Source organism: Borostomias antarcticus (genome assembly GCF_949987555.1).
Source record: "Borostomias antarcticus genome assembly, chromosome: 5".
NCBI classification, from domain to species: Eukaryota; Metazoa; Chordata; class Actinopteri; order Stomiiformes; family Stomiidae; genus Borostomias; species Borostomias antarcticus.
In genome coordinates this window covers 23,846,713-23,867,528 of record NC_140238.1, presented here as the reverse complement: position 1 = coordinate 23,867,528, position 20,816 = coordinate 23,846,713, and the positions used below count along the sequence as shown (strand labels likewise).

The 20,816-nt window shown below is 46.9% G+C and overlaps 3 protein-coding genes across 4 annotated transcripts in view; 2 read left to right on the top strand and 1 right to left on the bottom strand.

The window, feature by feature from the left end:
- Window positions 1-3,393: 3,393 nt before the first annotated feature.
- Window positions 3,394-3,879, top strand: LOC311309690 (transmembrane protein 238; the record flags this gene model as incomplete). Its single annotated transcript, XM_084439016.1, has 1 exon — window positions 3,394-3,879. One exon carries the CDS (start codon window positions 3,394-3,396, stop codon window positions 3,877-3,879), a length of 486 nt encoding a protein of 161 aa, XP_084295142.1.
- A 1,354-nt stretch (window positions 3,880-5,233) lies between these two features.
- Window positions 5,234-19,987, top strand: rrn3 (RRN3 homolog, RNA polymerase I transcription factor). The gene is made up of 17 exons (XM_084437699.1): window positions 5,234-5,645; window positions 5,806-5,862; window positions 6,773-6,862; window positions 7,530-7,659; window positions 8,705-8,764; window positions 9,195-9,258; window positions 9,468-9,537; window positions 9,724-9,822; window positions 11,805-11,900; window positions 12,521-12,653; window positions 12,733-12,863; window positions 14,768-14,898; window positions 15,836-16,020; window positions 16,362-16,470; window positions 17,841-17,993; window positions 19,061-19,145; window positions 19,311-19,987. The coding sequence occupies exons 1-17, from the start codon at window positions 5,550-5,552 to the stop codon at window positions 19,461-19,463; spliced, it is 1,842 nt and encodes a 613-aa protein (XP_084293825.1). The 5' UTR covers window positions 5,234-5,549; the 3' UTR covers window positions 19,464-19,987.
- Window positions 19,988-20,505: 518 nt separating this feature from the next.
- The window catches only part of LOC311308905 (syntaxin-binding protein 4), a 50,487-nt gene continuing 50,176 nt past the window's right edge, over window positions 20,506-20,816 (bottom strand). For both annotated transcript variants that reach the window (XM_084437984.1, XM_084437985.1), the window contains exon 22: window positions 20,506-20,816. This exon is cut by the window's right edge and continues 1,203 nt beyond it. The gene's annotated coding sequence lies outside the window, so the exon portion shown is untranslated.

The following is a 20,816-nucleotide window of genomic DNA, read 5'->3' as shown; positions in this document are numbered from 1 at the left end:
TTTTTTTTTACATGCAAATGGGACATTTGGCTGCTCCAAGAGAACACAGTAATGAGTCAATCCCTCATTGGTCACATTGTAGCCAGCTGATGTTTGGAGTGTAATACCCCTTTACTAGATGAATGATTTGAAATGTACTATCTAGTGGAGGTGATGGTAATTGATCCTCAGTACAATGGCTCCTCAGTACAATGGCTATGGTTCGAGCCTACGTTTCACTAGTTATTACCAGCAGGTGGCTCTCAACTCTCCCTGCTACAGGCGGCAGATTTATCCTAGACCTATACTCTTAATTAGATGGATTACTTATTGACGTATGAGGATTATTGTATTAAACCAGTGGATATCGTTCTCATTTTGGTCAGAGTGTAATCCACTGACTCAGATTCTGCTGTGGACACACGTGGGCTCTGGTACATTCTTACACAAACATCTGGAGTCTGTTCCCAGCATGGGACTTTAATGTGGGCTATATTTCAGATGGGATAGCATGCCGAGTTCAAAATGTGTGTCAGGAAGCACGAAGTGGGGCAGGCCGCAGATGATGTCACGGCGTAGTGGCCAGACGGGGCATCTGGCTGAGGTCACCAGGGGGTGTGGCTTTGGGAAGAGCAGTGTTTGACAGCTGTACGACATCGAGGCTCGCTGGTATCTGAGCAGAGGGGCAGAGGAAGACCACTGACCGGCAGCGCTCAGACCGACCAGAACAGCCTTGAGGTTGGACAGGAAAGGTATGAAGAACCATAAATATATATACGTAAGAAATCTGAATCGTTCAGTGGAAGTAATGAACCACAGGTAGCCATGGAGATCAGATTTTGCCACATTAAGTATTTGCCATAGAATGAATATTGCTGTAGTTCTGAGAGACTGAGTTTCCTGGCTAATGTGGATGCTGTCAGTGGAGGATGATAGAATCAGAAGACTTCACGGCAGACTAGCTGAGTTCCTCACCTGTGTGACGCGTCTGTCATTCCGTCTCCAGCCCAGCGCTCCCTCCCTCAGGATGCTCTCTGCAGACGTGGCCGTCTCAGAGAGGGAGCGTGCCGGGCGGGAGGAGGAGCTGGAGGCGTCCTCCCAGCTGAAGCTGCCCCCTGCTGGGGTCACCCTCCGGCCCCGGGGCCCGAGCCACCGCTGCTGGTCCCACTTCCACAAACCCATCCTGGCCATCCTGGTGGGGGCGGCGGTGTTCGGCTCCGGCACAGCCCTGTCCCTGCTGTACTTCAGCCAGGTGGGGGAGCTGCCCTACCTGCTGGGGCCCGGCCTCCTGGCGCTGGGTCTCATGTTCCTGGTGACGGGACTGGTGTGGCTGCCAGTGCTCAGGCAGAGTCTGGAGCACACGGCGCTGGCCAGGGTCAACCACCACAGCCGGGAGGCCACTCAGCGCTGACCAGGATCAGCCACCATGACCCGGGAGGTCACACAGCGCTGACAGCCACTGGACTCCAGGAAACATGCACGTTTTTATATTGTAGTAGTGTTTGTGTGTGTATGTGTGTGTGTGTGTGTGAGAGAGAGAGAGAGAGAGTTTTGTTCCAAATTAGTTTTGTAAATGCAGGGACTGTGTTTCTTGCAGGGACTTTGATGGACATAATGCTTAGTTCAGTTATTGCCACCATCTTCATGTAAAAATGAATGTACCCTTTATTCAGCACACACCCTAGATAGCGTATCTAACCTTTTTTCTTGATATGGGCAGACTTCCTTAAAAAGGACCGTTTGAATTCTGTTTGTTCTGATTTTTCCTATTAAGAGTATTGACATAATGTTCTGCCTTCCATCTACTTGGTAGTGATCTCTGGGGGCTTGGTAGTGCTTGGTAGTGATCTCTGGGGGCTTGGTAGTGATCTCTGGGGGCTTGGTAGTGCTTGGTAGTGATCTCTGGGGGCTTGGTAGTGGTCTCTGGGGGCTTGGTAGTGCTTGGTAGTGATCTCTGGGGGCTTGGTAGTGCTTGGTAGTGATCTCTGGGGGCTTGGTAGTGCTTGGTAGTGGTCTCTGGGGGCTTGGTAGGGCTTGGTAGTGGTCTCTGGGGGCTTGGTAGTGATCTCTGGGGGCTTGGTAGTGGTCTCTGGGGGCTTGGTAGTGGTCTCTGGGGGCTTGGTAGTGATCTCTGGGGGCTTGGTAGTGGTCTCTGGGGGCTTGGTAGTGGTCTCTGGGGGCTTGGTAGTGGTCTCTGGGGGCTTGGTAGTGGTCTCTGGGGGCTTGGTAGTGGTCTCTGAAGGCTTGCCCACTGACATGTTTATTTTTCAGCATACATCTGCTGTTTTGATTGTAGCTGTGGTTGTGTGGTGGATTGGTAAATCCTTATGAGTAGGATTACGGAGGCAGAGTAATGAATCCGGACATGACTGGACTGGACTTGATTGTTGAAGTCATTATGGACACAGGGCTTTATTTCTGGGTCAGAATGAATGATTGTCCATCTGCCAGTGTTCAAAATGTAATGTTTTATACTGTCAAATCCTATGAGATATGACATTTGTCCAGGTTATTTGTTGGTATGACTATTTATTATTCATTTGTATTTTGGCTGTATCTGATTTAGTCTTTCAGTTTTACATCTCATAGTAAAATCCTGTTCCGGTTAATGGACTGTTGTGTTTCATCATTTAATGTACTTCCTCTGATCAACTTCACTGTATTTTCAATGAATAATTCTCTAGTCCATCCTGGAGTGTCATCAGTTACTGCTCTTACCATTGTAACCACATCTGTCTTCCTGTGTTAATTTCCCATAACACTGGTTACATTACTTACAATAGCCTGAATATAGTAGCCTATTCATAATACTGTTACTTTACCTACAATAGCCATAGTAGCCTATTCATAAAAAAGATAAGAGAAGTATATCCTTATCATCAATAGACTACATGTTTTCCTACAATGAATGTTATGACGCAGGCCTGTCCTGCGGAGTTAGTAGACATATACTGGGTGTTGTAACCATACCTGTCCTGCAGGTGGCGACACAGACCAGACACAGACCGGTGTTGTAGCTACATACCTGTCGGTCAGTTGAAGGGATCAGTGCCAATGTGCCACCATCTGCACACACTAGTGCCATCAGATCAGCATCCAGGCTGATTTTGAAAATTGATTTTGAAAATTGACCTGGAGTCTATTTGATCAACCATAGCAGCGAGCCTTTAGCCACATTAACAGTTTTGAAAGGAGCTCAGGTTATATTTTCTAACTGTAGCCTACACTGTAATGTCAGTTGTCAGGTAGGCTCCGTCTCCCCCCCCCTCACCTGCGACCACGCCACTCCTCTGCGCCACAGGTAGCGGAGCTTCCTCACCTGTCTCACCTTACCCGCTCAACCAACCAGGAAACCAACCGCCAATGTTTGTTAAAAAGAGATAATTTAATTATAGGCTACTGTAACTTTGCGACATGGAACCGACGTATCGGGGTCTGGGGCGCTGTTCGTGCGCCTTCTGGTTGGCGGTGGCCTTTGACATATTCGGACTGCTGATCCTTCTGATCGGAGTGTTTGCGGACGTATTCTTCTATGACTTTCTAATTTATGCGGGCGCCATAATTATTTTCCTGAGCCTGATCTGGTGGGTGTTCTGGTACACGGGCAACATCGAGGTGCCCCCGGAGGAGCTGGAGGATGACGTGGGGCTGTTGAAGAAGGACCGGGGCATCGCAGGTGCGGTGCGGCGTCTGTCTAGCCGTCTGAGCAGCGGCATCAGGAACTCACTGCGTCGCAACGGGGGGCCGCCGCCTCGTGCGCGAGAACCGTCCGCGGGAAGGACAGGCATCGGGCTGGATCAACCGGAACCTCCGCCGGTCAGCCTGGCCATGGCGCAGCACCGGGACGTGCACACCGACACGTCTGTTCCTCACACAACCAACGAGACCTCGGCCATATAGTGAGTTCATAACAAAATTATATTATTTGGTTTTAATAGCTAAACAAATGGCATATTAAGCCCTTATTGTTCATTTAAGTTGTTCATTATATACCTAGGCTATTAATTCAAATGTGAAATAGGCATAGGTCGAAATTCTGTAACTTCAATACGATGTTCCGTTTATTCATGATAAAGTTTCAATGAATGAGGAAAGATCTGTCTATATTCAAAGGTTAGCCTATTATAGATCTCTTCTATATGGGAACATAAAAGCTTATCTTTCGTTAACTATTAACCTCGGAGAAAGGCAGGGCCCTGCTGCAAGCCCTGTTTAAACAAGAAGCGCGTGCTTGAAATGATAAAGCAGGGTTAGGCCTAAAACAATGACTTCCATTATGACAAAAATAATAGGCTACTTTGAATCTAAAATCTTACTAAAAAATATTGTCGTATTCTTTCCAACAGAAGGAAGACTTGACTGGATGGAATGGAATGGTTTTTCCCATCCCTCAATGTTTACAAGCCAACTATTATGGACAATGTTTCTTTGCATTTCTGCATTTTTTGTGTCTTCGTATTTTTTGTCTACCCAAATTATGTGTATTATTCAAGACCTTAAATTTAAATAAATAACTTGTGAATAATTGCAGTTGAGTTGAAAGAATGATTTGTGGTTTATCAATTTTAATTGACTTTAATTTTAACAGGAGAAGATAGATGGAAAGGTTGTTGTAGCCGCTTTCCATGTATGATCTCGTGTTAACTTAGGTGTTGCCAAAATGGGACCCTGTCCTCTCACCTCGGCTGTAGGTGTTGTTCACCTACCGCACCTACCGCACCCTCGCTCATGATGATATCACCTCAGCAACCTTTAACCCCGCGCACTGCTCTCACCTCTTCCTGCAGATTTTCTTGAGTAGGCTAGTGCCACCACAATTAAACTGCCAAAATGTATTCATCTCACACACACACACACGCACGCACACACACGCACGCACGCACGCACACACACACACACACACACACACACACACACACACACACACACACACACACAGCCTTGCTTCTGCATGGGGGACTAATGAAAAAATAATAATATTATATTTACATGTTCATATTCTACTATTGTGCTTCACATTTCTGTGTGTTTGTGTGTGTGTGTGTTGTGAAGCAGGGGGATAGTAGATTATTAATAAACGGTCACAACGGTCCCACAAATTGCTCCGTCTGAATTCCTAGGTGGCAGTATTGTATCGTGCCTGCTCAAATCCAGACTCCAGAGAACGAGAAGAGATCCTGACTTCCGTCAATACCGTGGACGTAACACCACCAGACTCCATCTTCTCTTCCTGTTGAAACATGAGCGCTGGAAAGACACATGTTTGTTCTTTGTCGGAAATAAAAAATAATACTTTACTACTAAACACAAACTGAAGCGAATTTGAGCCTCACTGTTTTCTTGATAGGTAAGAATACAATGGCAACAGTTAGCTAGCTAAGTTATCTCCAAAGACATACAAAGTAAGCTAATTAGCTAGCGGCAGACATGTGTTAGTAGCACTAAGCTACGCACCGGCACGAAACAGCCAGCCAGACCAGTCTGCCCATTGAGCCAGACACACACTAGTCAGACTAGATTCACATTTTCGGCCTATTTAGCGGTCATACTTTTACATCCGCAGCGGCGGCATGGCGCTCGAGTTGGGAGATTTTATGAGCACTCCCCCGATGAAGACGGTGAGGTTTGGGGGCAATGTTGTGGACACTTTAGCAAAACACAAAAAGGTGAGTCAAGCAGTGGAGGCCTTTCCATTTGTTGTTATGTTTAGCTATAACGTTCTAAGTACCTGTGAGTATTTCCATTGGTGATATTGGCAGCGAGCTAACCCTAACCACATTGTCTGTCTTTAGCTTGATGCATTAACATTTTCACTTTTGACTCCAGGGTGACTCCACTGACTACGAGTTGCTGAAACACCAGCTGTCAGACCCAGATATAAAGGTGAGAGGAAGATCAGTCTAAGTCTTTAAATGTCCAAAATATCTCTGAAAGTGTGCTATGGAACCATTGGGTCTCATTCACCAATATATTCCTGAGTGTTTATTAAATTTGTTCTTGAGAAAGGTCATAAGAAAAGCCTACATCAGATTCATGAGTGTTCTTAAACCTAACCTGTGTTCTTATAATTGTGAATCCCATTGTCCTTGTGAATTGAAAGTGAGCGCCAGTGGTTCCTAATTAGTATAGGTAAACACCATGCCCCATACAAGCTATGAGACTACAGGGCCATGGTCACACACCACAGAAATCACACACCGAAACTGAAATGAAAAGCTGAGAGAGAAGAAGTCAAGAGTGTCTGAACGACAATGTAAACACGGTGGAGCCCTGGACGTAAGAGCACATCGGTGGCGCCTGGTGACCACGTCCAAGTGCTCAGGGCCGGGACTGGAGAGAGATCCCTTCTTCTGCATAGGCTCTGTTCTTACGAACCAAATCCCAAAAAGGAAACATTGGTGAATGTCAGAATCTTGAAATGATCGTGAAAACACTGCTAACTGCGTAAGTGGGTTCGGTTGGTCAATACCAACACTTGGCTAGATAGTGTTAGCTAAGTTATCTCCTAACACACTAGGTAAGCTAATGTTAGCTAGTGGTAGGCATGTGTGACGTAAACTACTAACAAGGTACCAGCTACTCCCCCCCCACCCCTGCCCAGATGCAAGGTAAGAAACATAAGGTTAGCCATCCAGCTGACCTAGCCATAGAGCCATACCCACACTGGTCAGATGAACATATCGTGCCTGCTCAGCTGTCATATTACTGTATAAACTGTGTAACTGGGTTCTGTTGGTGAATGAGGCCTGTTGTTGTTGGTATCTCAGATTAACAGATGTTCTTTCTTTGACAGGATGCTCAGATAATCAACTGGCTGCAGGAGTTTCGTAACTGTGTGACCCTGCTCAGTAAGGACCACGAGCAGCTGATCTACACTGTGCTGGTGAGTTGGAACAGTCTCTCACCAACACACCTGAGTAGCCTAACACGCCCTCCAGACTGCACAGCTGCTCACATCACTATGTGCTTGTTTTTAGGAGGCTGGTTGTACATTGCACATGGAGATGACTACGGAACAGTTTTTTTGGTTTTTAATTCCTTTAATTTCTTTAATGTTTTCTGCACTGTTTTAACCCATATCTCTTGCACGGTTTTAACCCTTTGATGTACTTGTATTATATTTTGTTTTTATGTGTATGTAACTGTTGCTACTTTCCTGGCCATGGCTCACCTGAAAAAGACATGCAAATCTCAGTGTGATTTTCTCTGGTTATATAAAGGTTAAGTAATACATAAAAAATAAAAAATAAATCCCTGTCACCTCCCCCAAAAGCACTGATATGGCACCACACCAGTCACAGTGCTTCTACAGCTACCCTGTCCTCTAATCTCTGTTATGGAGGCAGGGTGCAGCTTCTGGGCTGGGAGGAAATGTCCCACACAAACAAAAACCCTCACCTAGTGCAAGGTTTTATGAAACAATCCCCAGACGGACACGCAATCCACCCCCTGAAGTCCTCCTTGGACCTCCTGGCTGGCTGGTGGGATCAGAGCGGTTCAGGAGGTCTCTAACACGGCCCCTCCCTCCGGTGTGTGTGTGTCCGCTCCAGAGGCTGCCGTGGCTGGGCAGGAGTCCCGCGGTGGTGGAGGAGTACCTGGCCTTCCTCAGCAACCTGGTCTCCGCCCAGACCGTCTACCTCCGCGCCTGCCTCAAGATGGTGGTCTCCAACTTCATCCCCAGTGAGTAAACGGACGGTCTGCTGAGGTCAGTCTGTATGAACGTGCCAGAAAGGACCGACTGACTCTGAACTGAAATTCATTCACTGAAGGTTCTGGATTGAAACTAAATTTTATCCCTGGAAAATACTTGAAAGCCAAAACTTTGTGTCCAGAGTACTTTGCCGAGGATTGTCAAGATGTGTGTAGGTGTGTGTTGCATAAGTGTCATATGTCATATGACGTTTGCATGTCAGATCATCAGGCAGGTGTAGACAGTAATAGTTGTTGTTTGGAGGACAGAGAAGGTTTGGTGTAGATGGTCATATTTCTAGTTTGGGGGACAGAAGATTTGGTGTAGATGGTAATATTTCTAGTTTGGAGTACAGAGAAGGTTTGGTGTAGATGGTCATATTTCTAGTTTGGGGGACAGAAGGTTTGGTGTAGATGGTAATATTTCTAGTTTGGAGGACAGAGAAGGTTTGGTGTAGATGGTAATATTTCTAGTTTGGAGGACAGAGAAGGTTTGGTGGCTGTCTCAGTGCTGCTGTAACTGGTTATTGCCTCCTAAAGTGACTGAGTGACTGAACAAACGCTCCTCGAATTCATACCTGGACTGAACGTTGGGTCCTCTCACATGTTCTTTTTAGTAAATCACACCTCAATTACACATTTATAAAATAAAACGTCTGCATGTGTAGACTGTCTTCTCCTCACCTTGACCAGGAAACCTATCATAGCATTGGGTAAAGGCCTTATTAAGTAACTTTTTCTTCCTGGTTAAGCAAAATATGTAGCTCAAAGTAGTTGGTAAGAGATGCCACTGTTTGTGTGTTTGTGTGCGTGCGTGTTGTAATTGTATGCTATATGGTTTTTGTAATGTTTAATACTATTTTAATTGGGGTGGGAGTGGAAATGTATTTATGTATGCATGTAGATGAAAGCATGTGTAGAAATGGATGTTTTTAATATGGACCCCAGGAAGAGTAGCTGTTGCCTTGGTAACAACTAATGGGGATCCAAATAAACAATAACTAAGTGATGTTGACGACTACGACTTCCTTTTCAGAGAGAGTGAAGATCTGCGAGGGAGGCGTCGACATCTCCGACTCGGACGATGAGAACGAAAGTAGGTCTCCTCCTCCGCGTTGTCACGTATGTGTCAACCAATCACCACGCCAGTATCGTGACATGCATGAACACTGCACAGGCCTGTCGTTTTTTGAGTCGTGAGGAGTTTGTAAAAAGATGGCTTACTGCTCACCTTTTGTAGGGAGGTTAAGCCTACTTCTAGAGTGGTTGAAGGAGTGTGAGGACCATGACAGGGGAGGTGAGGTTTAGATAAGCAACCAATGGGCACTCTAGCGCTGGTGCCCCACCGTGCAGGAGTCCGACCCTCACCATGGTGGTTCTTGTTGTTAATGAGATTCATTTGACTGGTTCATGTTTTGGACATGTTTTGGACTTTAACATGACGTCAATCCTAGATAATGTAAGTGTTTTTAACATGGTATCATTACTAGATAATGTAAGTGTTTTTCCCATCTTGGTTTGCATAGACCTTCCCAGGACCTTTGACCAGTGTCACAGAGCCTTGCAGGTCATAGCGAGTTATGTCCCATCGTAAGTATCTCTCAGAACACACACGCACACACACAAACAAACCAGTATTGTCCAGTATTACCAATTTGGTGTCAATTCAGCTTTTTGTCCTGTCAAAGTAGGGAAGAAGTCTTGTGTCAGGGCTTGGCTGGGGTTTCTTAAGAGCCAGCAATCCTGTTTGACCGACCTGTAGTCGTAACTGAAACCCTTTTGTCTCCATTTCGTTCCAGTACCAGCCGTTTCCTAATGCCCATTCTGAATGAGAACTTTCCCTTTGTGCAGAAGTCCTCCAGAACCCTGGTACGTCATCACTAACCTCTAGCTCTTACACTTGAGGCCACGAACAACTCTAAACATATTTAGACTGTCATAACTTATTTACACAGGCAATCATGTTAATATGTTTGGACAGAATTAATTGAATGTTATTGAATGTTGTATTGAATGTTCCCAGAGTGTTGTAAATGTGTGTGTTGTCTTGTGTAGGAGTGTTATGTCCATAATCTCCTGAGGGGGACAGTGTACATCCCTGCTCTACGACGGGACATCCTGGAGCTCGTCATCAGTAAAATGCTCAAACTAGACGTGAGTCACTGTGTGTGTGTGTGTGTGTGTGTGTGTGTGTGTGTGTGTGTTTGTATGTGTGCGCGCACGCGTGTGCATGGACTCTTATGCAAGATTTTTACACGTCTCTCTGAAATACTCGATTCTGATTGGACATTCACATATTCTACCGATGAATTGTTTCTTGATAATTGACCGACGTCAAGGGCAACCAAGCAAAATTGACCACTGCTAAGGGCAACACATTATATGTCCATGGGCGACAGTTGACAGTTATCTGAAAGTTGCTGAACATTCTAAACAATAACAGCTTGGCTGTTATAGTCTACTATGTTCAATTTCTAAACACAGAACCATTTTTCTGGTGAAATAAAAAGTGTAGGCCTATAGTATTAATGTCATTGGTAAGTAGCCGTGGGATAACGTATGGCCGAACGAAGAGCCCTTACAAAACAAATGCATTGTCGTGCTTTTATTTTTCGATATGTTATTCCTTACATAGTGCTTGTTTGGGATTGATAGCGTGCAGGAGTGTGTGGTGGTGTGTTCAGATGGAGGAGACTAAGTGTGTTGTGGTGGTGGTGTTGAGGGGTGAGGAGACCAAGTGTGTGGTGGTGGTGTGGAGGGTGGAGGAGAGTAAGTGTGTTGTGGTGGTGTTCAGGGTGGAGGAGACTACGTGTGTTGTGGTGGTGTTGAGGGTGAAGGAGACTAAGTGTGTTGTGGTGGTGGTGTTCAGGGTGGAGGAGACTAAGTGTGTTGTGGTGGTGGTGTTCAGGGTGGAGGAGACTACGTGTGTTGTGGTGGTGGTGGTGTTCAGGGTGAAGGAGACTAAGTGTGTTGTGGTGGTGTTCAGGGTGGAGGAGACTACGTGTGTTGTGGTGGTGGTGGTGTTGAGGGTGAAGGATACTAAGTGTGTGGTGGTGGTGTTCAGGGTGGAGGAGACTACGTGTGTTGTGGTGGTGGTGGTGTTCAGGGTGAAGGAGACTAAGTGTGTTGTGGTGGTGTTCAGGGTGAAGGAGACTAAGTGTGTTGTGGTGGTGGTGTTCAGGGTGAAGGAGACTAAGTGTGTTGTGGTGGTGGTGGTGTTGAGGGTGAAGGATACTAAGTGTGTGGTGGTGGTGTTGAGGGTGAAGGAGACTAAGTGTGTTGTGGTGGTGGTGTTGAGGGGTGAGGAGACCAAGTGTGTGGTGGTGGTGTGGAGGGTGGAGGAGAGTAAGTGTGTTGTGGTGGTGTTCAGGGTGGAGGAGTCTAAGTGTGTTGTGGTGGTGGTGGTGTTGAGGGGGGAGGAGACTAAGTGTGTTGTGGTGGTGTTCAGGGTGAAGGAGACTAAGTGTGTTGTGGTGGTGTTCAGGGTGGAGGAGACTAAGTGTGTTGTGGTGGTGGTGGTGTTCAGGGTGGAGGAGACTAAGTGTGTTGTGGTGGTGGTGGTGTTCAGGGTGGAGGAGACTACGTGTGTTGTGGTGGTGGTGGTGTTCAGGGTGGAGGAGACTAAGTGTGTTGTGGTGGTGGTGTTGAGGGTGGAGGAGACTAAGTGTGTTGTGGTGGTGTTGAGGGTGGAGGAGACTACGTGTGTTGTGGTGGTGGTGTTCAGGGTGAAGGAGACTAAGTGTGTTGTGGTGGTGGTGGTGTTGAGGGTGAAGGATACTAAGTGTGTGGTGGTGGTGTTGAGGGTGAAGGAGACTAAGTGTGTTGTGGTGGTGGTGTTGAGGGTGAAGGAGACTAAGTGTGTTGTGGTGGTGGTGTTCAGGGTGAAGGAGACTAAGTGTGTCGTGGTGGTGTTGAGGGGGGAGGAGACTAAGTGTGTTGTGGTGGTGTTCTGGGTGGAGGAGACTACGTGTGTTGTGGTGGTGTTGAGGGTGAAGGATACTAAGTGTGTGGTGGTGGTGTTGAGGGTGAAGGAGACTAAGTGTGTTGTGGTGGTGGTGTTCAGGGTGGAGGAGACTAAGTGTGTTGTGGTGGTGGTGGTGTTCAGGTGAAGGTACTAGTCTGCTGTGTTGTTCCAGGTGAGCGCCCCGCGGGGGGAGATTGAGGAGGCGGAGGACACGGCTCTGAGGCAGAAGACCAACGAAAACCAGGAGGAGGAGGGGCTCTTTGACATGGTAACTAACTAACTAACCTCCTTCATAACTAACTAACCTCCTTCAGAACTAACTAGCCTCCTTCAGAACTAACTAACCTCCTTCAGAACTAACTAACCTCCTTCAGAACTAACTAACCTCCTTCAGAACTAACTAGCCTCCTTCAGAACTAACTAGCCTCCTTCAGAACTAACTAGCCTCCTTCATAACTAACTAACCTCCTTCAGAACTAACTAGCCTCCTTCAGAACTAACTAACCTCCTTCAGAACTAACTAGCCTCCTTCAGAACTAACTAGCCTCCTTCAGAACTAACTAGCCTCCTTCAGAACTAACTAACCTCCTTCAGAACTAACTAACCTCCTTCAGAACTAACTAACCTCCTTCAGAACTAACTAGCCTCCTTCAGAACTAACTAACCTCCTTCAGAACTAACTAGCCTCCTTCAGAACTAACTAGCCTCCTTCAGAACTAACTAGCCTCCTTCAGAACTAACTCACCTCCTTCAGAACTAACTAACCTCAGTTAATATATAATACAATATTAATATGGTCTCTGTCTGGATGTATATGGATATGGTCTCTCTCTGGATATATATGGATGTGGTCTCTCTCTGGATATATATGGATGTGGTCTCTCTCAGGACGAGGATGTGACAGACCCCCAGTCCTCCGGTCCTGCAGGGGGCGCTGTGATGGCTCACCCGGTGGCAGAGAGGCTGGACACACTCATGACTGTGCTCCTGGCCTACGTTAAGGACGTGTGCCACAGTAATGGTGAGCACAAGAACTCACTCACTCACTCACTCACTCACTCTGGATGTAGAGACCTGATGTGTTTGTCTTTGTGCGGCAGGTTGTCTGGACGTTGAGAGGACCAAGGAGCTGTACAGAGACCTAATGTGTGTGTTTGACAAGCTCATCCTGCCCACACACGCCTCCTGTCACGTTCAGTACGCACTGTTCTACCTCTGCAGCTTCCGACTGGTCAGTCATACATCCTACATTACATTACAGTCATTTAGCAGACGCTTTTATCCAAAGCGACTTACAATAATTGCCTTTAACATAGGAAGTCAGTGTACTACTACTCACCAGAACTCACAAGTGCATCTCCTTTCTAAACAACTAAGCGCATAATCTAGTGCTGAAGGCAAAGTGCAAGGATCGCAAACTAAAAATACAATAGGTGCTTAAGAGGGAGGATCCTGCTGCTGCGGCTATTGTACACCTGTTATTGCAAGTGCTCACTTTGTAGTGAAAAAGACCAGTAAATCGCATGTTCATTATGAATCTGGGTGATATGATGAGTAAAAAGAAAGAAGCAGATTGTAAAGGCACTGTTGTGATCAGGTTCAGAATACTTTCAGAGGTCTGGCCTAACAAGATGGTGACAAAGCATACAGGTGCATCTCAAAAAATTAGAAAATTGTGAAAAAGTTCATTATTTTTCTGTAATTTAATTCAAACATTGAAACATTCATGTATTCTAGATCCATTACACAAAGGGAAATATTTAAATCTAATCAATTTAATCTTTATGATTGTACAGTATGTTCATTTATACACAATACTTGGTCGGGGCTCTTTTTACACAAATTACTGCATCAACGTGGAGCGTGGCATGAAGGCAATCAGCCTTGAAATATTTCACTACATGTGTAATGAATCTATAATATATTAAAGTTTCACTTTTTGAATTAAATTACGGAAAATACTGAACTTTCCACAATATTCTTATTTTCTGAGATGCACCTGTATTCAGTGAAATGAAGTTTTAGACCCAGAAACTAGTTGAAAGCCAGAACTTTGTGTCTTGTGTGACTCTGGTGAGGATCTGAGGTGTGTGTTGGTGGGGGTCTGAGGTGTGTCTGTGTGTGTGTGTGTGTGTGTGTGTGTGTGTGTGTGTGTGTGTGTGTGTGTGTGTGTGTGTGTGTGTGTGTGTTGGTGGGCATCTGAGGTGTTTGTGTGTATGTGTTGGTGGTGATCTGAGGTGTGTGTGTTAGTGGGGGTCTGAGGTGTGTGTGTTGGTGGTGATCTGAGGTGTGTGTGTGTGTATGGTGATCTGAGGTGTGTGTGTTGGTGTGGATATGAGGTGTGTGTGTGTGTGTGTTGGTGGGGGTCTGTGTTTTGTGTGTGTGTGTGTGTGTGTGTGTTGGAGGTGATCTGAGGTGTGTGCTGGTAGGGATCCGAGATGTGTGTGTGTTGGTGTGGATCTTAGGTGTGTGTGTTGGTGGTGATCTGAGATGTGTGTGTGTTGGTGGGGATCTGGTGTGTGTGTGTGCGTGTGTGTGTTGGAGGAGATCTGAGGTGTGTATGTGTGTGTTGGTGGTGGTCTGAGGTGTGTTCTTGTAGGGATCTGAGGTGTGTGTTCTGGTAGGGATCTGAGGTGTGTGTGTGTGTTAGTGGTGGTCTGAGGTGTGTGTTCTGGTGTGGATCTGAGGTGTGTGTGTGTTGTGTTAGTGGTGGTCTGAGGTGTGTGTTCTGGTAGGGATCTGAGGTGTGTGTGTTGTGTTAGTGGTGGTCTGAGGTGTGTGTTCTGGTAGGGATCTGAGGTGTGTGTGTGTTGTGTTAGTGGTGGTCTGAGGTGTGTGTTCTGGTAGGGATCTGAGGTGTGTGTGTTGTGTTGGTGGTGGTCTGAGGTGTGTGTTCTGGTAGGGATCTGAGGTGTGTGTGTTGTGTTAGTGGTGGTCTGAGGTGTGTGTTCTGGTAGGGATCTGAGGTGTGTGTGTGTGTTGTGTTAGTGGTGGTCTGAGGTGTGTGTTCTGGTAGGGATCTGAGGTGTGTGTTGTGTTAGTGGTGGTCTGAGGTGTGTGTTCTGGTAGGGATCTGAGGTGTGTGTGTTGTGTTAGTGGTGGTCTGAGGTGTATGTGTTGTGTTCCTCTCTCCAGGCGCTGGCGGAGGCCTTCCTGGAGCGTTTGTGGAAGTTGCTCCAGAGTCCGTCTCACCCCGCCATCCTGCGCCAGGCAGCCGCAGACTACCTGGGCAGCTTCCTGGCGCGCGCCAACTTCCTGCCTGTGGCGTGAGTCTCTGTCAGCCCCCTGTTCTCTGCTACCCTCCTGTTCTCTGCTACCCTCCTGTTCTCTGCTACCCTCCTGTTCTCTGCTACCCTCCTGTTCTCTGCTACCCTCCTGTTCTCTGCTACCCTCCTGTTTTCTGCTACCCTCCTGTTCTCTGCTACCCTCCTGTTCTCTGCTACCCTCCTGTTCTCTGCTAGTCCCCTGTTCTCTGCTAGTCCCCTGTTCTCTGCTAGACCCCTGTTCTCTGCTACCCTCCTGTTCTCTGCTACCCTCCTGTTCTCTGCTAGACCCTTGTTCTCTGCTACCCTCCTGTTCTCTGCTAGACCCCTGTTCTCTGCTAGACCCCTGTTCTCTGCTACCCTCCTGTTCTCTGCTAGACCCCTGTTCTCTGCTAGACCCCTGTTCTCTGCTAGACCCCTGTTCTCTGCTAGACCCCTGTTCTCTGCTAGACCCCTGTTCTCTGCTACCCCCCTGTTCTCTGCTAGACCCCTGTTCTCTGCTACCCCCCTGTTCTCTGCTAGACCCCTGTTCTCTGCTAGACCCCTGTTCTCTGCTAGCTCCCTGTTCTCTGCTACCCCCCTGTTCTCTGCTAGACCCCTGTTCTCTGCTACCCCCCTGTTCTCTGCTACCCCCCTGTTCTCTGCTACCCCCCTGTTCTCTGCTAGACCCCTGTTCTCTGCTAGCTCCCTGTTCTCTGCTAGCTCCCTGTTCTCTGTGACCACGTCCCCCTCAGTCTCACCTGGTGTACAACTTCATACCGCTGGATGTCCGCTGTATGCACACCCTGCTCATCCTCTCATCTCTCTTCCCTCCTCCTCTCCTCTCTCCTCCCCTTCTCCTACTCACCTCCCTCTTCTCCTCTCCTCTCTCTCCTCTCCCCTCCTCCCTCTCCTCTCTCTCCCCTCCTCCTCCTCCTCTTCTCCTGTCTCCTCTCCTCAGGACTGTGCGGGCGTGTCTGGACCTCCTGGTTCCCTGGCTCCACCTCTACATCGACAGTCAGGACTCGGGCACGCGGGCCTTCTGTGACATCAGCCTCCACGGGCCCTTCTACACAGCCTGCCAGGCCGTCTTCTACACACTCATCTTCAGACACAAGAGCATCCTGGAGGGCAACATGAAGACAGGTAGAGGAGCAGGGGCAGGTCTGGGGGTGGACCGGGTCCGGGGCTGAGCCTGGTCTGGGTGTGGCCAGCAGCGCGTACCGACAGTTTTTCAGGGTGTTTTCTTTTCTGTTTTTTTTTTTACTGCACTGTATGACTACTGCAAACGTTACCTTACATTTGAAATTGCCAGTAATCCATATTAGGCTAGTCACGTCTGTCCCTGGTTCACTGCTGCTGAACCAGGACGAGGACACACCTATTCATTCACATGAAGTCCCACCATCCTCATTATCGTGTGTGTGTGTCTGTGTGTGTGTGTGTGTGTGTGTGTGTGTGTGTGTGTGTTTGTGTCTGTGTCCCAGGCTTGGCATACCTCCAGAGCCTGAACCTGGAGCGGGTGGTGATGTCACAGCTCAACCCTCTGAAGGTCTGCCTGCCTGCCGTCACCAACATGTTTGCTGCCATCACCAGGTACCATGCCCCCGCCAATCAACCAGTCAGTCAATCAATCAATTAATCTGCCAATCAATCAAAAACTTTGCCCTGTGGGGATCAATACAGGGTTCATTTCTTCACTCTTAGCAAACCTAAGGCTGTGTGTTCACCAGCGAGCTGTATGTAGCTGAACAGCACCAAGCTTACAGCTGCTTAGAGCGCACTAGAGCTTAGAAAATTGCTAGGTTACCGATGTTTTACACCTACGTTAACGAGTGTTGTGTTTTTGCAGACGGGAGTATTAACTAGCCAAGTTAAGATAGCTAGCTAATTGTAGCTAGTGCTAACGTTCGCTGTCTGTGGTTTTGCCAAAAACCGACCGTCCTCATCGTCAGAACAGTCTTTTACAGCCTGCACTCTAGCCCAAAAAGTTCAACTTTTTTCAACTGGGGAGAAAAAAGCCTAGAGCCCATAGCGCTACAGTGATAACAAGTGATATGAACACAGCTGTTGTCTCTATAACACCCTAGATTTCATTACCTATTGTAAACAGCGAGAAAACAGCGCCAGCTCTAAAATACAGCTCCCCGGTGGACACCCAGCCAAAGGTAACAAGACAATCTCTTAAGAATATTAGCGGATGTGCTGCAGGGTGTGTGCATTTCCTTTGTCTAAATAGATGCTTCCTCTTTTAGTTTTGTAGTGAAGTGTGGTAGTATTAGTTCTAGTGTGTTTGTATGGCAGGTGTAGATAGTAATACAGGTAGTTGTAGTTTGGAGGACAGAGAAGGTTTGGTGTAGATGGTAATATTTCTAGTTTGGGGGACAGAAGATTTGGTGTAGATGGTAATATTTCTAGTTTGAAGGACAGAGAAGGTTTGGTGTAGATGGTAATATTTCTAGTTTGAAGGACAGAGAAGGTTTGGTGTAGATGGTAATATTTCTAGTTTGTGGGACAGAAGGTTTGGTGTAGATGGTAATATTTCTAGTTTGGAGGACAGAGAAGGTTTGGTGGCTGTCTCAGTGCTGCTGTAACTGGTTATTGCCTCCTAAAGTGACAGAGCGACTCAACAAACACTCCATGAATTCATACCTGGACTGAACGTTGGGTCCTCTCACATGTTCTTTTTAGTAAATCACACCTCAATTACACATTTATATATAATCTAATATAAAACAAAACTGCTGTTGCTGTAAACCTGCTATTGCCAGTGCTAACTTTGTTGTAAAATACATTTAATCACAATTTCATATGAATCTGGGTGATGAGATATGAAATAAGATAGAAAAGAAGAGCAGGTTGTAAAAGCATGTGGGGCCGTTGTGAACATGATGACTGACCAGAGGGGTTGTGAATGAGTCTGAGGTTGACGGTTTGGCCCGTGTGTGTGTGTCATGCTTTGGCAGGAAGTACCAGCTGGTGTTCTGCTACACCATCATGGAGAGGAACAGCCGGCAGGTTCTCCCGGTGGTGCGCAGCTCGGTGGGGGGCGACTGTGTGTCCACCAACAACAACCCCCTTGACAGCTTCTTCCCCTTCGACCCCTACCTGCTCAAGAGGTACCGTACGCTGGCGGCTGCATTCTCTGTTCAGCGCTGCGCTGCTGTAGTGAGTGTGAATGAAGTAAATTTGAGATGGTGTGTAGTGATTGGCTGTGTGTGAGGTGGTTAGTGATTGGCTGTGTGTGAGGTGGTTAGTGATTGGCTGTGTGTGAGGTGGTTAGTGATTGGCTGTGTGTAAGGTGGTTAGTGATTGGCTGTGTGTGAGGTGGTTAGTGATTGGCTGTGTGTGAGGTGGTAATTGATTGGCTGTGTGTGAGGTGGTTAGTGATTGGCTGTGTGTGAGGTGGTCAGTGATTGGCTGTGTGTGAGGTGGTTAGGGATTGGCTGTGTGTGAGGTGGTTAGTGATTGGCTGTGTGTAAGGTGGTTAGTGATTGGCTGTGTGTGAGGTGGTTAGTGATTGGCTGTGTGTGAGGTGGTTAGTGATTGGCTGTGTGTGAGGTGGTTAGTGATTGGCTGTGTGTGAGGTGGTTAGTGATTGGCTGTGTGTGAGGTGGTTAGTGATTGGCTGTGTGTGAGGTGGTTAGTGATTGGCTGTGTGTGAGGTGGTTAGTGATTGGCTGTGTGTGAGGTGGTTAGTGATTGGCTGTGTGTGAGGTGGTAAGTGATTGGCTGTGTGTGAGGTGGTTAGTGATTGGCTGTGTGTGAGGTGGTCAGTGATTGGCTGTGTGTGAGGTGGTAAGTGATTGGCTGTGTGTGAGGTGGTTAGTGATTGGCTGTGTGTGAGGTGGTCAGTGATTGGCTGTGTGTGAGGGGGTTAGGGATTGGCTGTGTGTGCGATGGTTAGGGATTGGCTGTGTGTGAGGTGGTCAGTGATTGGTTGTGTGTGAGGTTGTAGTTAGTGATTGGCTGTGTGTGAGGTGGTATGTAGTGATTGGCTGTGTGTGAGGCTGTGGTTAGTGATTGGCTGTGTGTGAGGTTGTGGTTAGTGGTTGGCTGTGTGTGAGGTGGTTAGTGATTGGCTGTGTGTGAGGTGGTGTGCAGTGATTGGCTGTGTGAGGTGGTGGTGTGTAGTGATTGGCTGTGTGTGTGAGATGGTGGTTAGTGATTGGTCTCCTCTCCCCAGGTCAGGTAAGCTGATCGAGCCTCTCTACCAGGTGTGGGAGGAGCCAACTGACATGGAGGCGGAGCCCAACAGGAGGGTGCGACAGGTAAAACGCCACCATATCAGGCTTCTCTGGTTATTTGAAGCCTCATTCTGGGAGCTCTGCGTTCCAGCGCGATGCTTGTTCATCGTCATAGATCTGCCCACCTCGTGTGCTGGTGTGAGGTGCCTGTCTCTCCTGGCTTCTGATTGGTTGTCTCCTCCCTCTCAGGGCTCGGCTGAGGACGAGGACGACTTCTTGTGTGGGGAGACGGCAAAGACAGAGGGGGTTGTGGGTATGACCCCCGGCTCGTACGAGTCCAACCTGCACAGTCCCAGCAGCGTGGGCTCGCCCCCCGTCGCCTTCCTCCCGAGACCCTTCTGACCTCCCCACCCTTGCCTCTCAAATGGACTCATCCACCCCCTGCCCCCTCCCCTTTTAGGAATGGACTATTCCTCTACCCTTCTCATTAGCTTCCTGCAGAAGCCTTGTACAGAATGACGCTATGTTCATTATAAATTATACCTCTTTGAATGTATGGGGCTTGAAATATAGTTTCTCATACTACGAATGGACACACACGTCACTTACAGAAGCGACCACACCGCTTAAAAATAAAAGAAAGATATTCAGTTTTGAAAATTCTGTCAAACATTCTGGACAGTCCTGTTCCTGTTTGGTTTCTTCTGTCAGGCTGTAAAAGCTTGTGTGTTGCGCCCCCTGCTGATGGGACAGCCCCTATGCTGATCAGCCTTGTGTTTATGTCCATACTAGCAGCTCTAAGAAAATGGTTAAAATGTTAACGTTAACTAAGAATAATTTAAACCATGATACTTCAGCCAGAGACAGAAAAGAGGTTACAGTTCGCATTCAATTTGATGATAAAAGTATTAATATCATTAAGCAGTTCAAGATTTGTTGTAGAGTAAGAAGTTATATAAAAAAACTTTTAAGTTACTGTTAAGTTTTTTAATAGGTTCTTTTATCCTTAACTGTTCAATGGTTTTGGAGGCTGATGATAAATATTTCTCTTTCCACCAATGAGGCTCCTGTATTGCTGTAGGGCAAAATACAATCATGATTTTGTAAATCAGATCAGGTTATTTATATCAGTTGATCCATAGTTGTTACAATGGAACTCATTTGAAAACTAGCATGAATTTGCAATAGCTGCGACCACATACATGCACACGCAGGGTGGACATTTTTTGTGGAGCGACTGACTGGTCTATGGTGCTGCTGGTCAAAGCTGAAAGATTGTTGTATTAAGCAGTTATTGAACAAACCCTGACCACCAGTCGTTGAATACCTAGAAGACCTACCCCCTACCCTCACTGTCACAACCACACAAGAATGTTACGAACAACATCTTTAGCTTATTCCTTTATTAAAAACAATAAAAGATCAAAGATATTGAGGCCACACATAAGAGGCAATCTAGTTCAATTACAGGACTACATGTCAGCATTTTAAAGCATGTGCAGTTATCAATATAAATAAAATAAATCGTACACATTAAGCCTGTTATGTCAGATGGATCAGCCGCCTAGTTTACACACAAGTAGCTATTGCATTGTCCCTATATTCCAAAAAACCAAACACTCCAACTCATCTTTGGATGTTGAAGACAGGGCGATAAGCTGAACCATGCAGTGATGTTTTGCCATTGATGATTATTGATAAGTGCTAGGTAGCAATGTCCCAGTAGTCTCTCATGTCGGTTCTACACATCCTGTA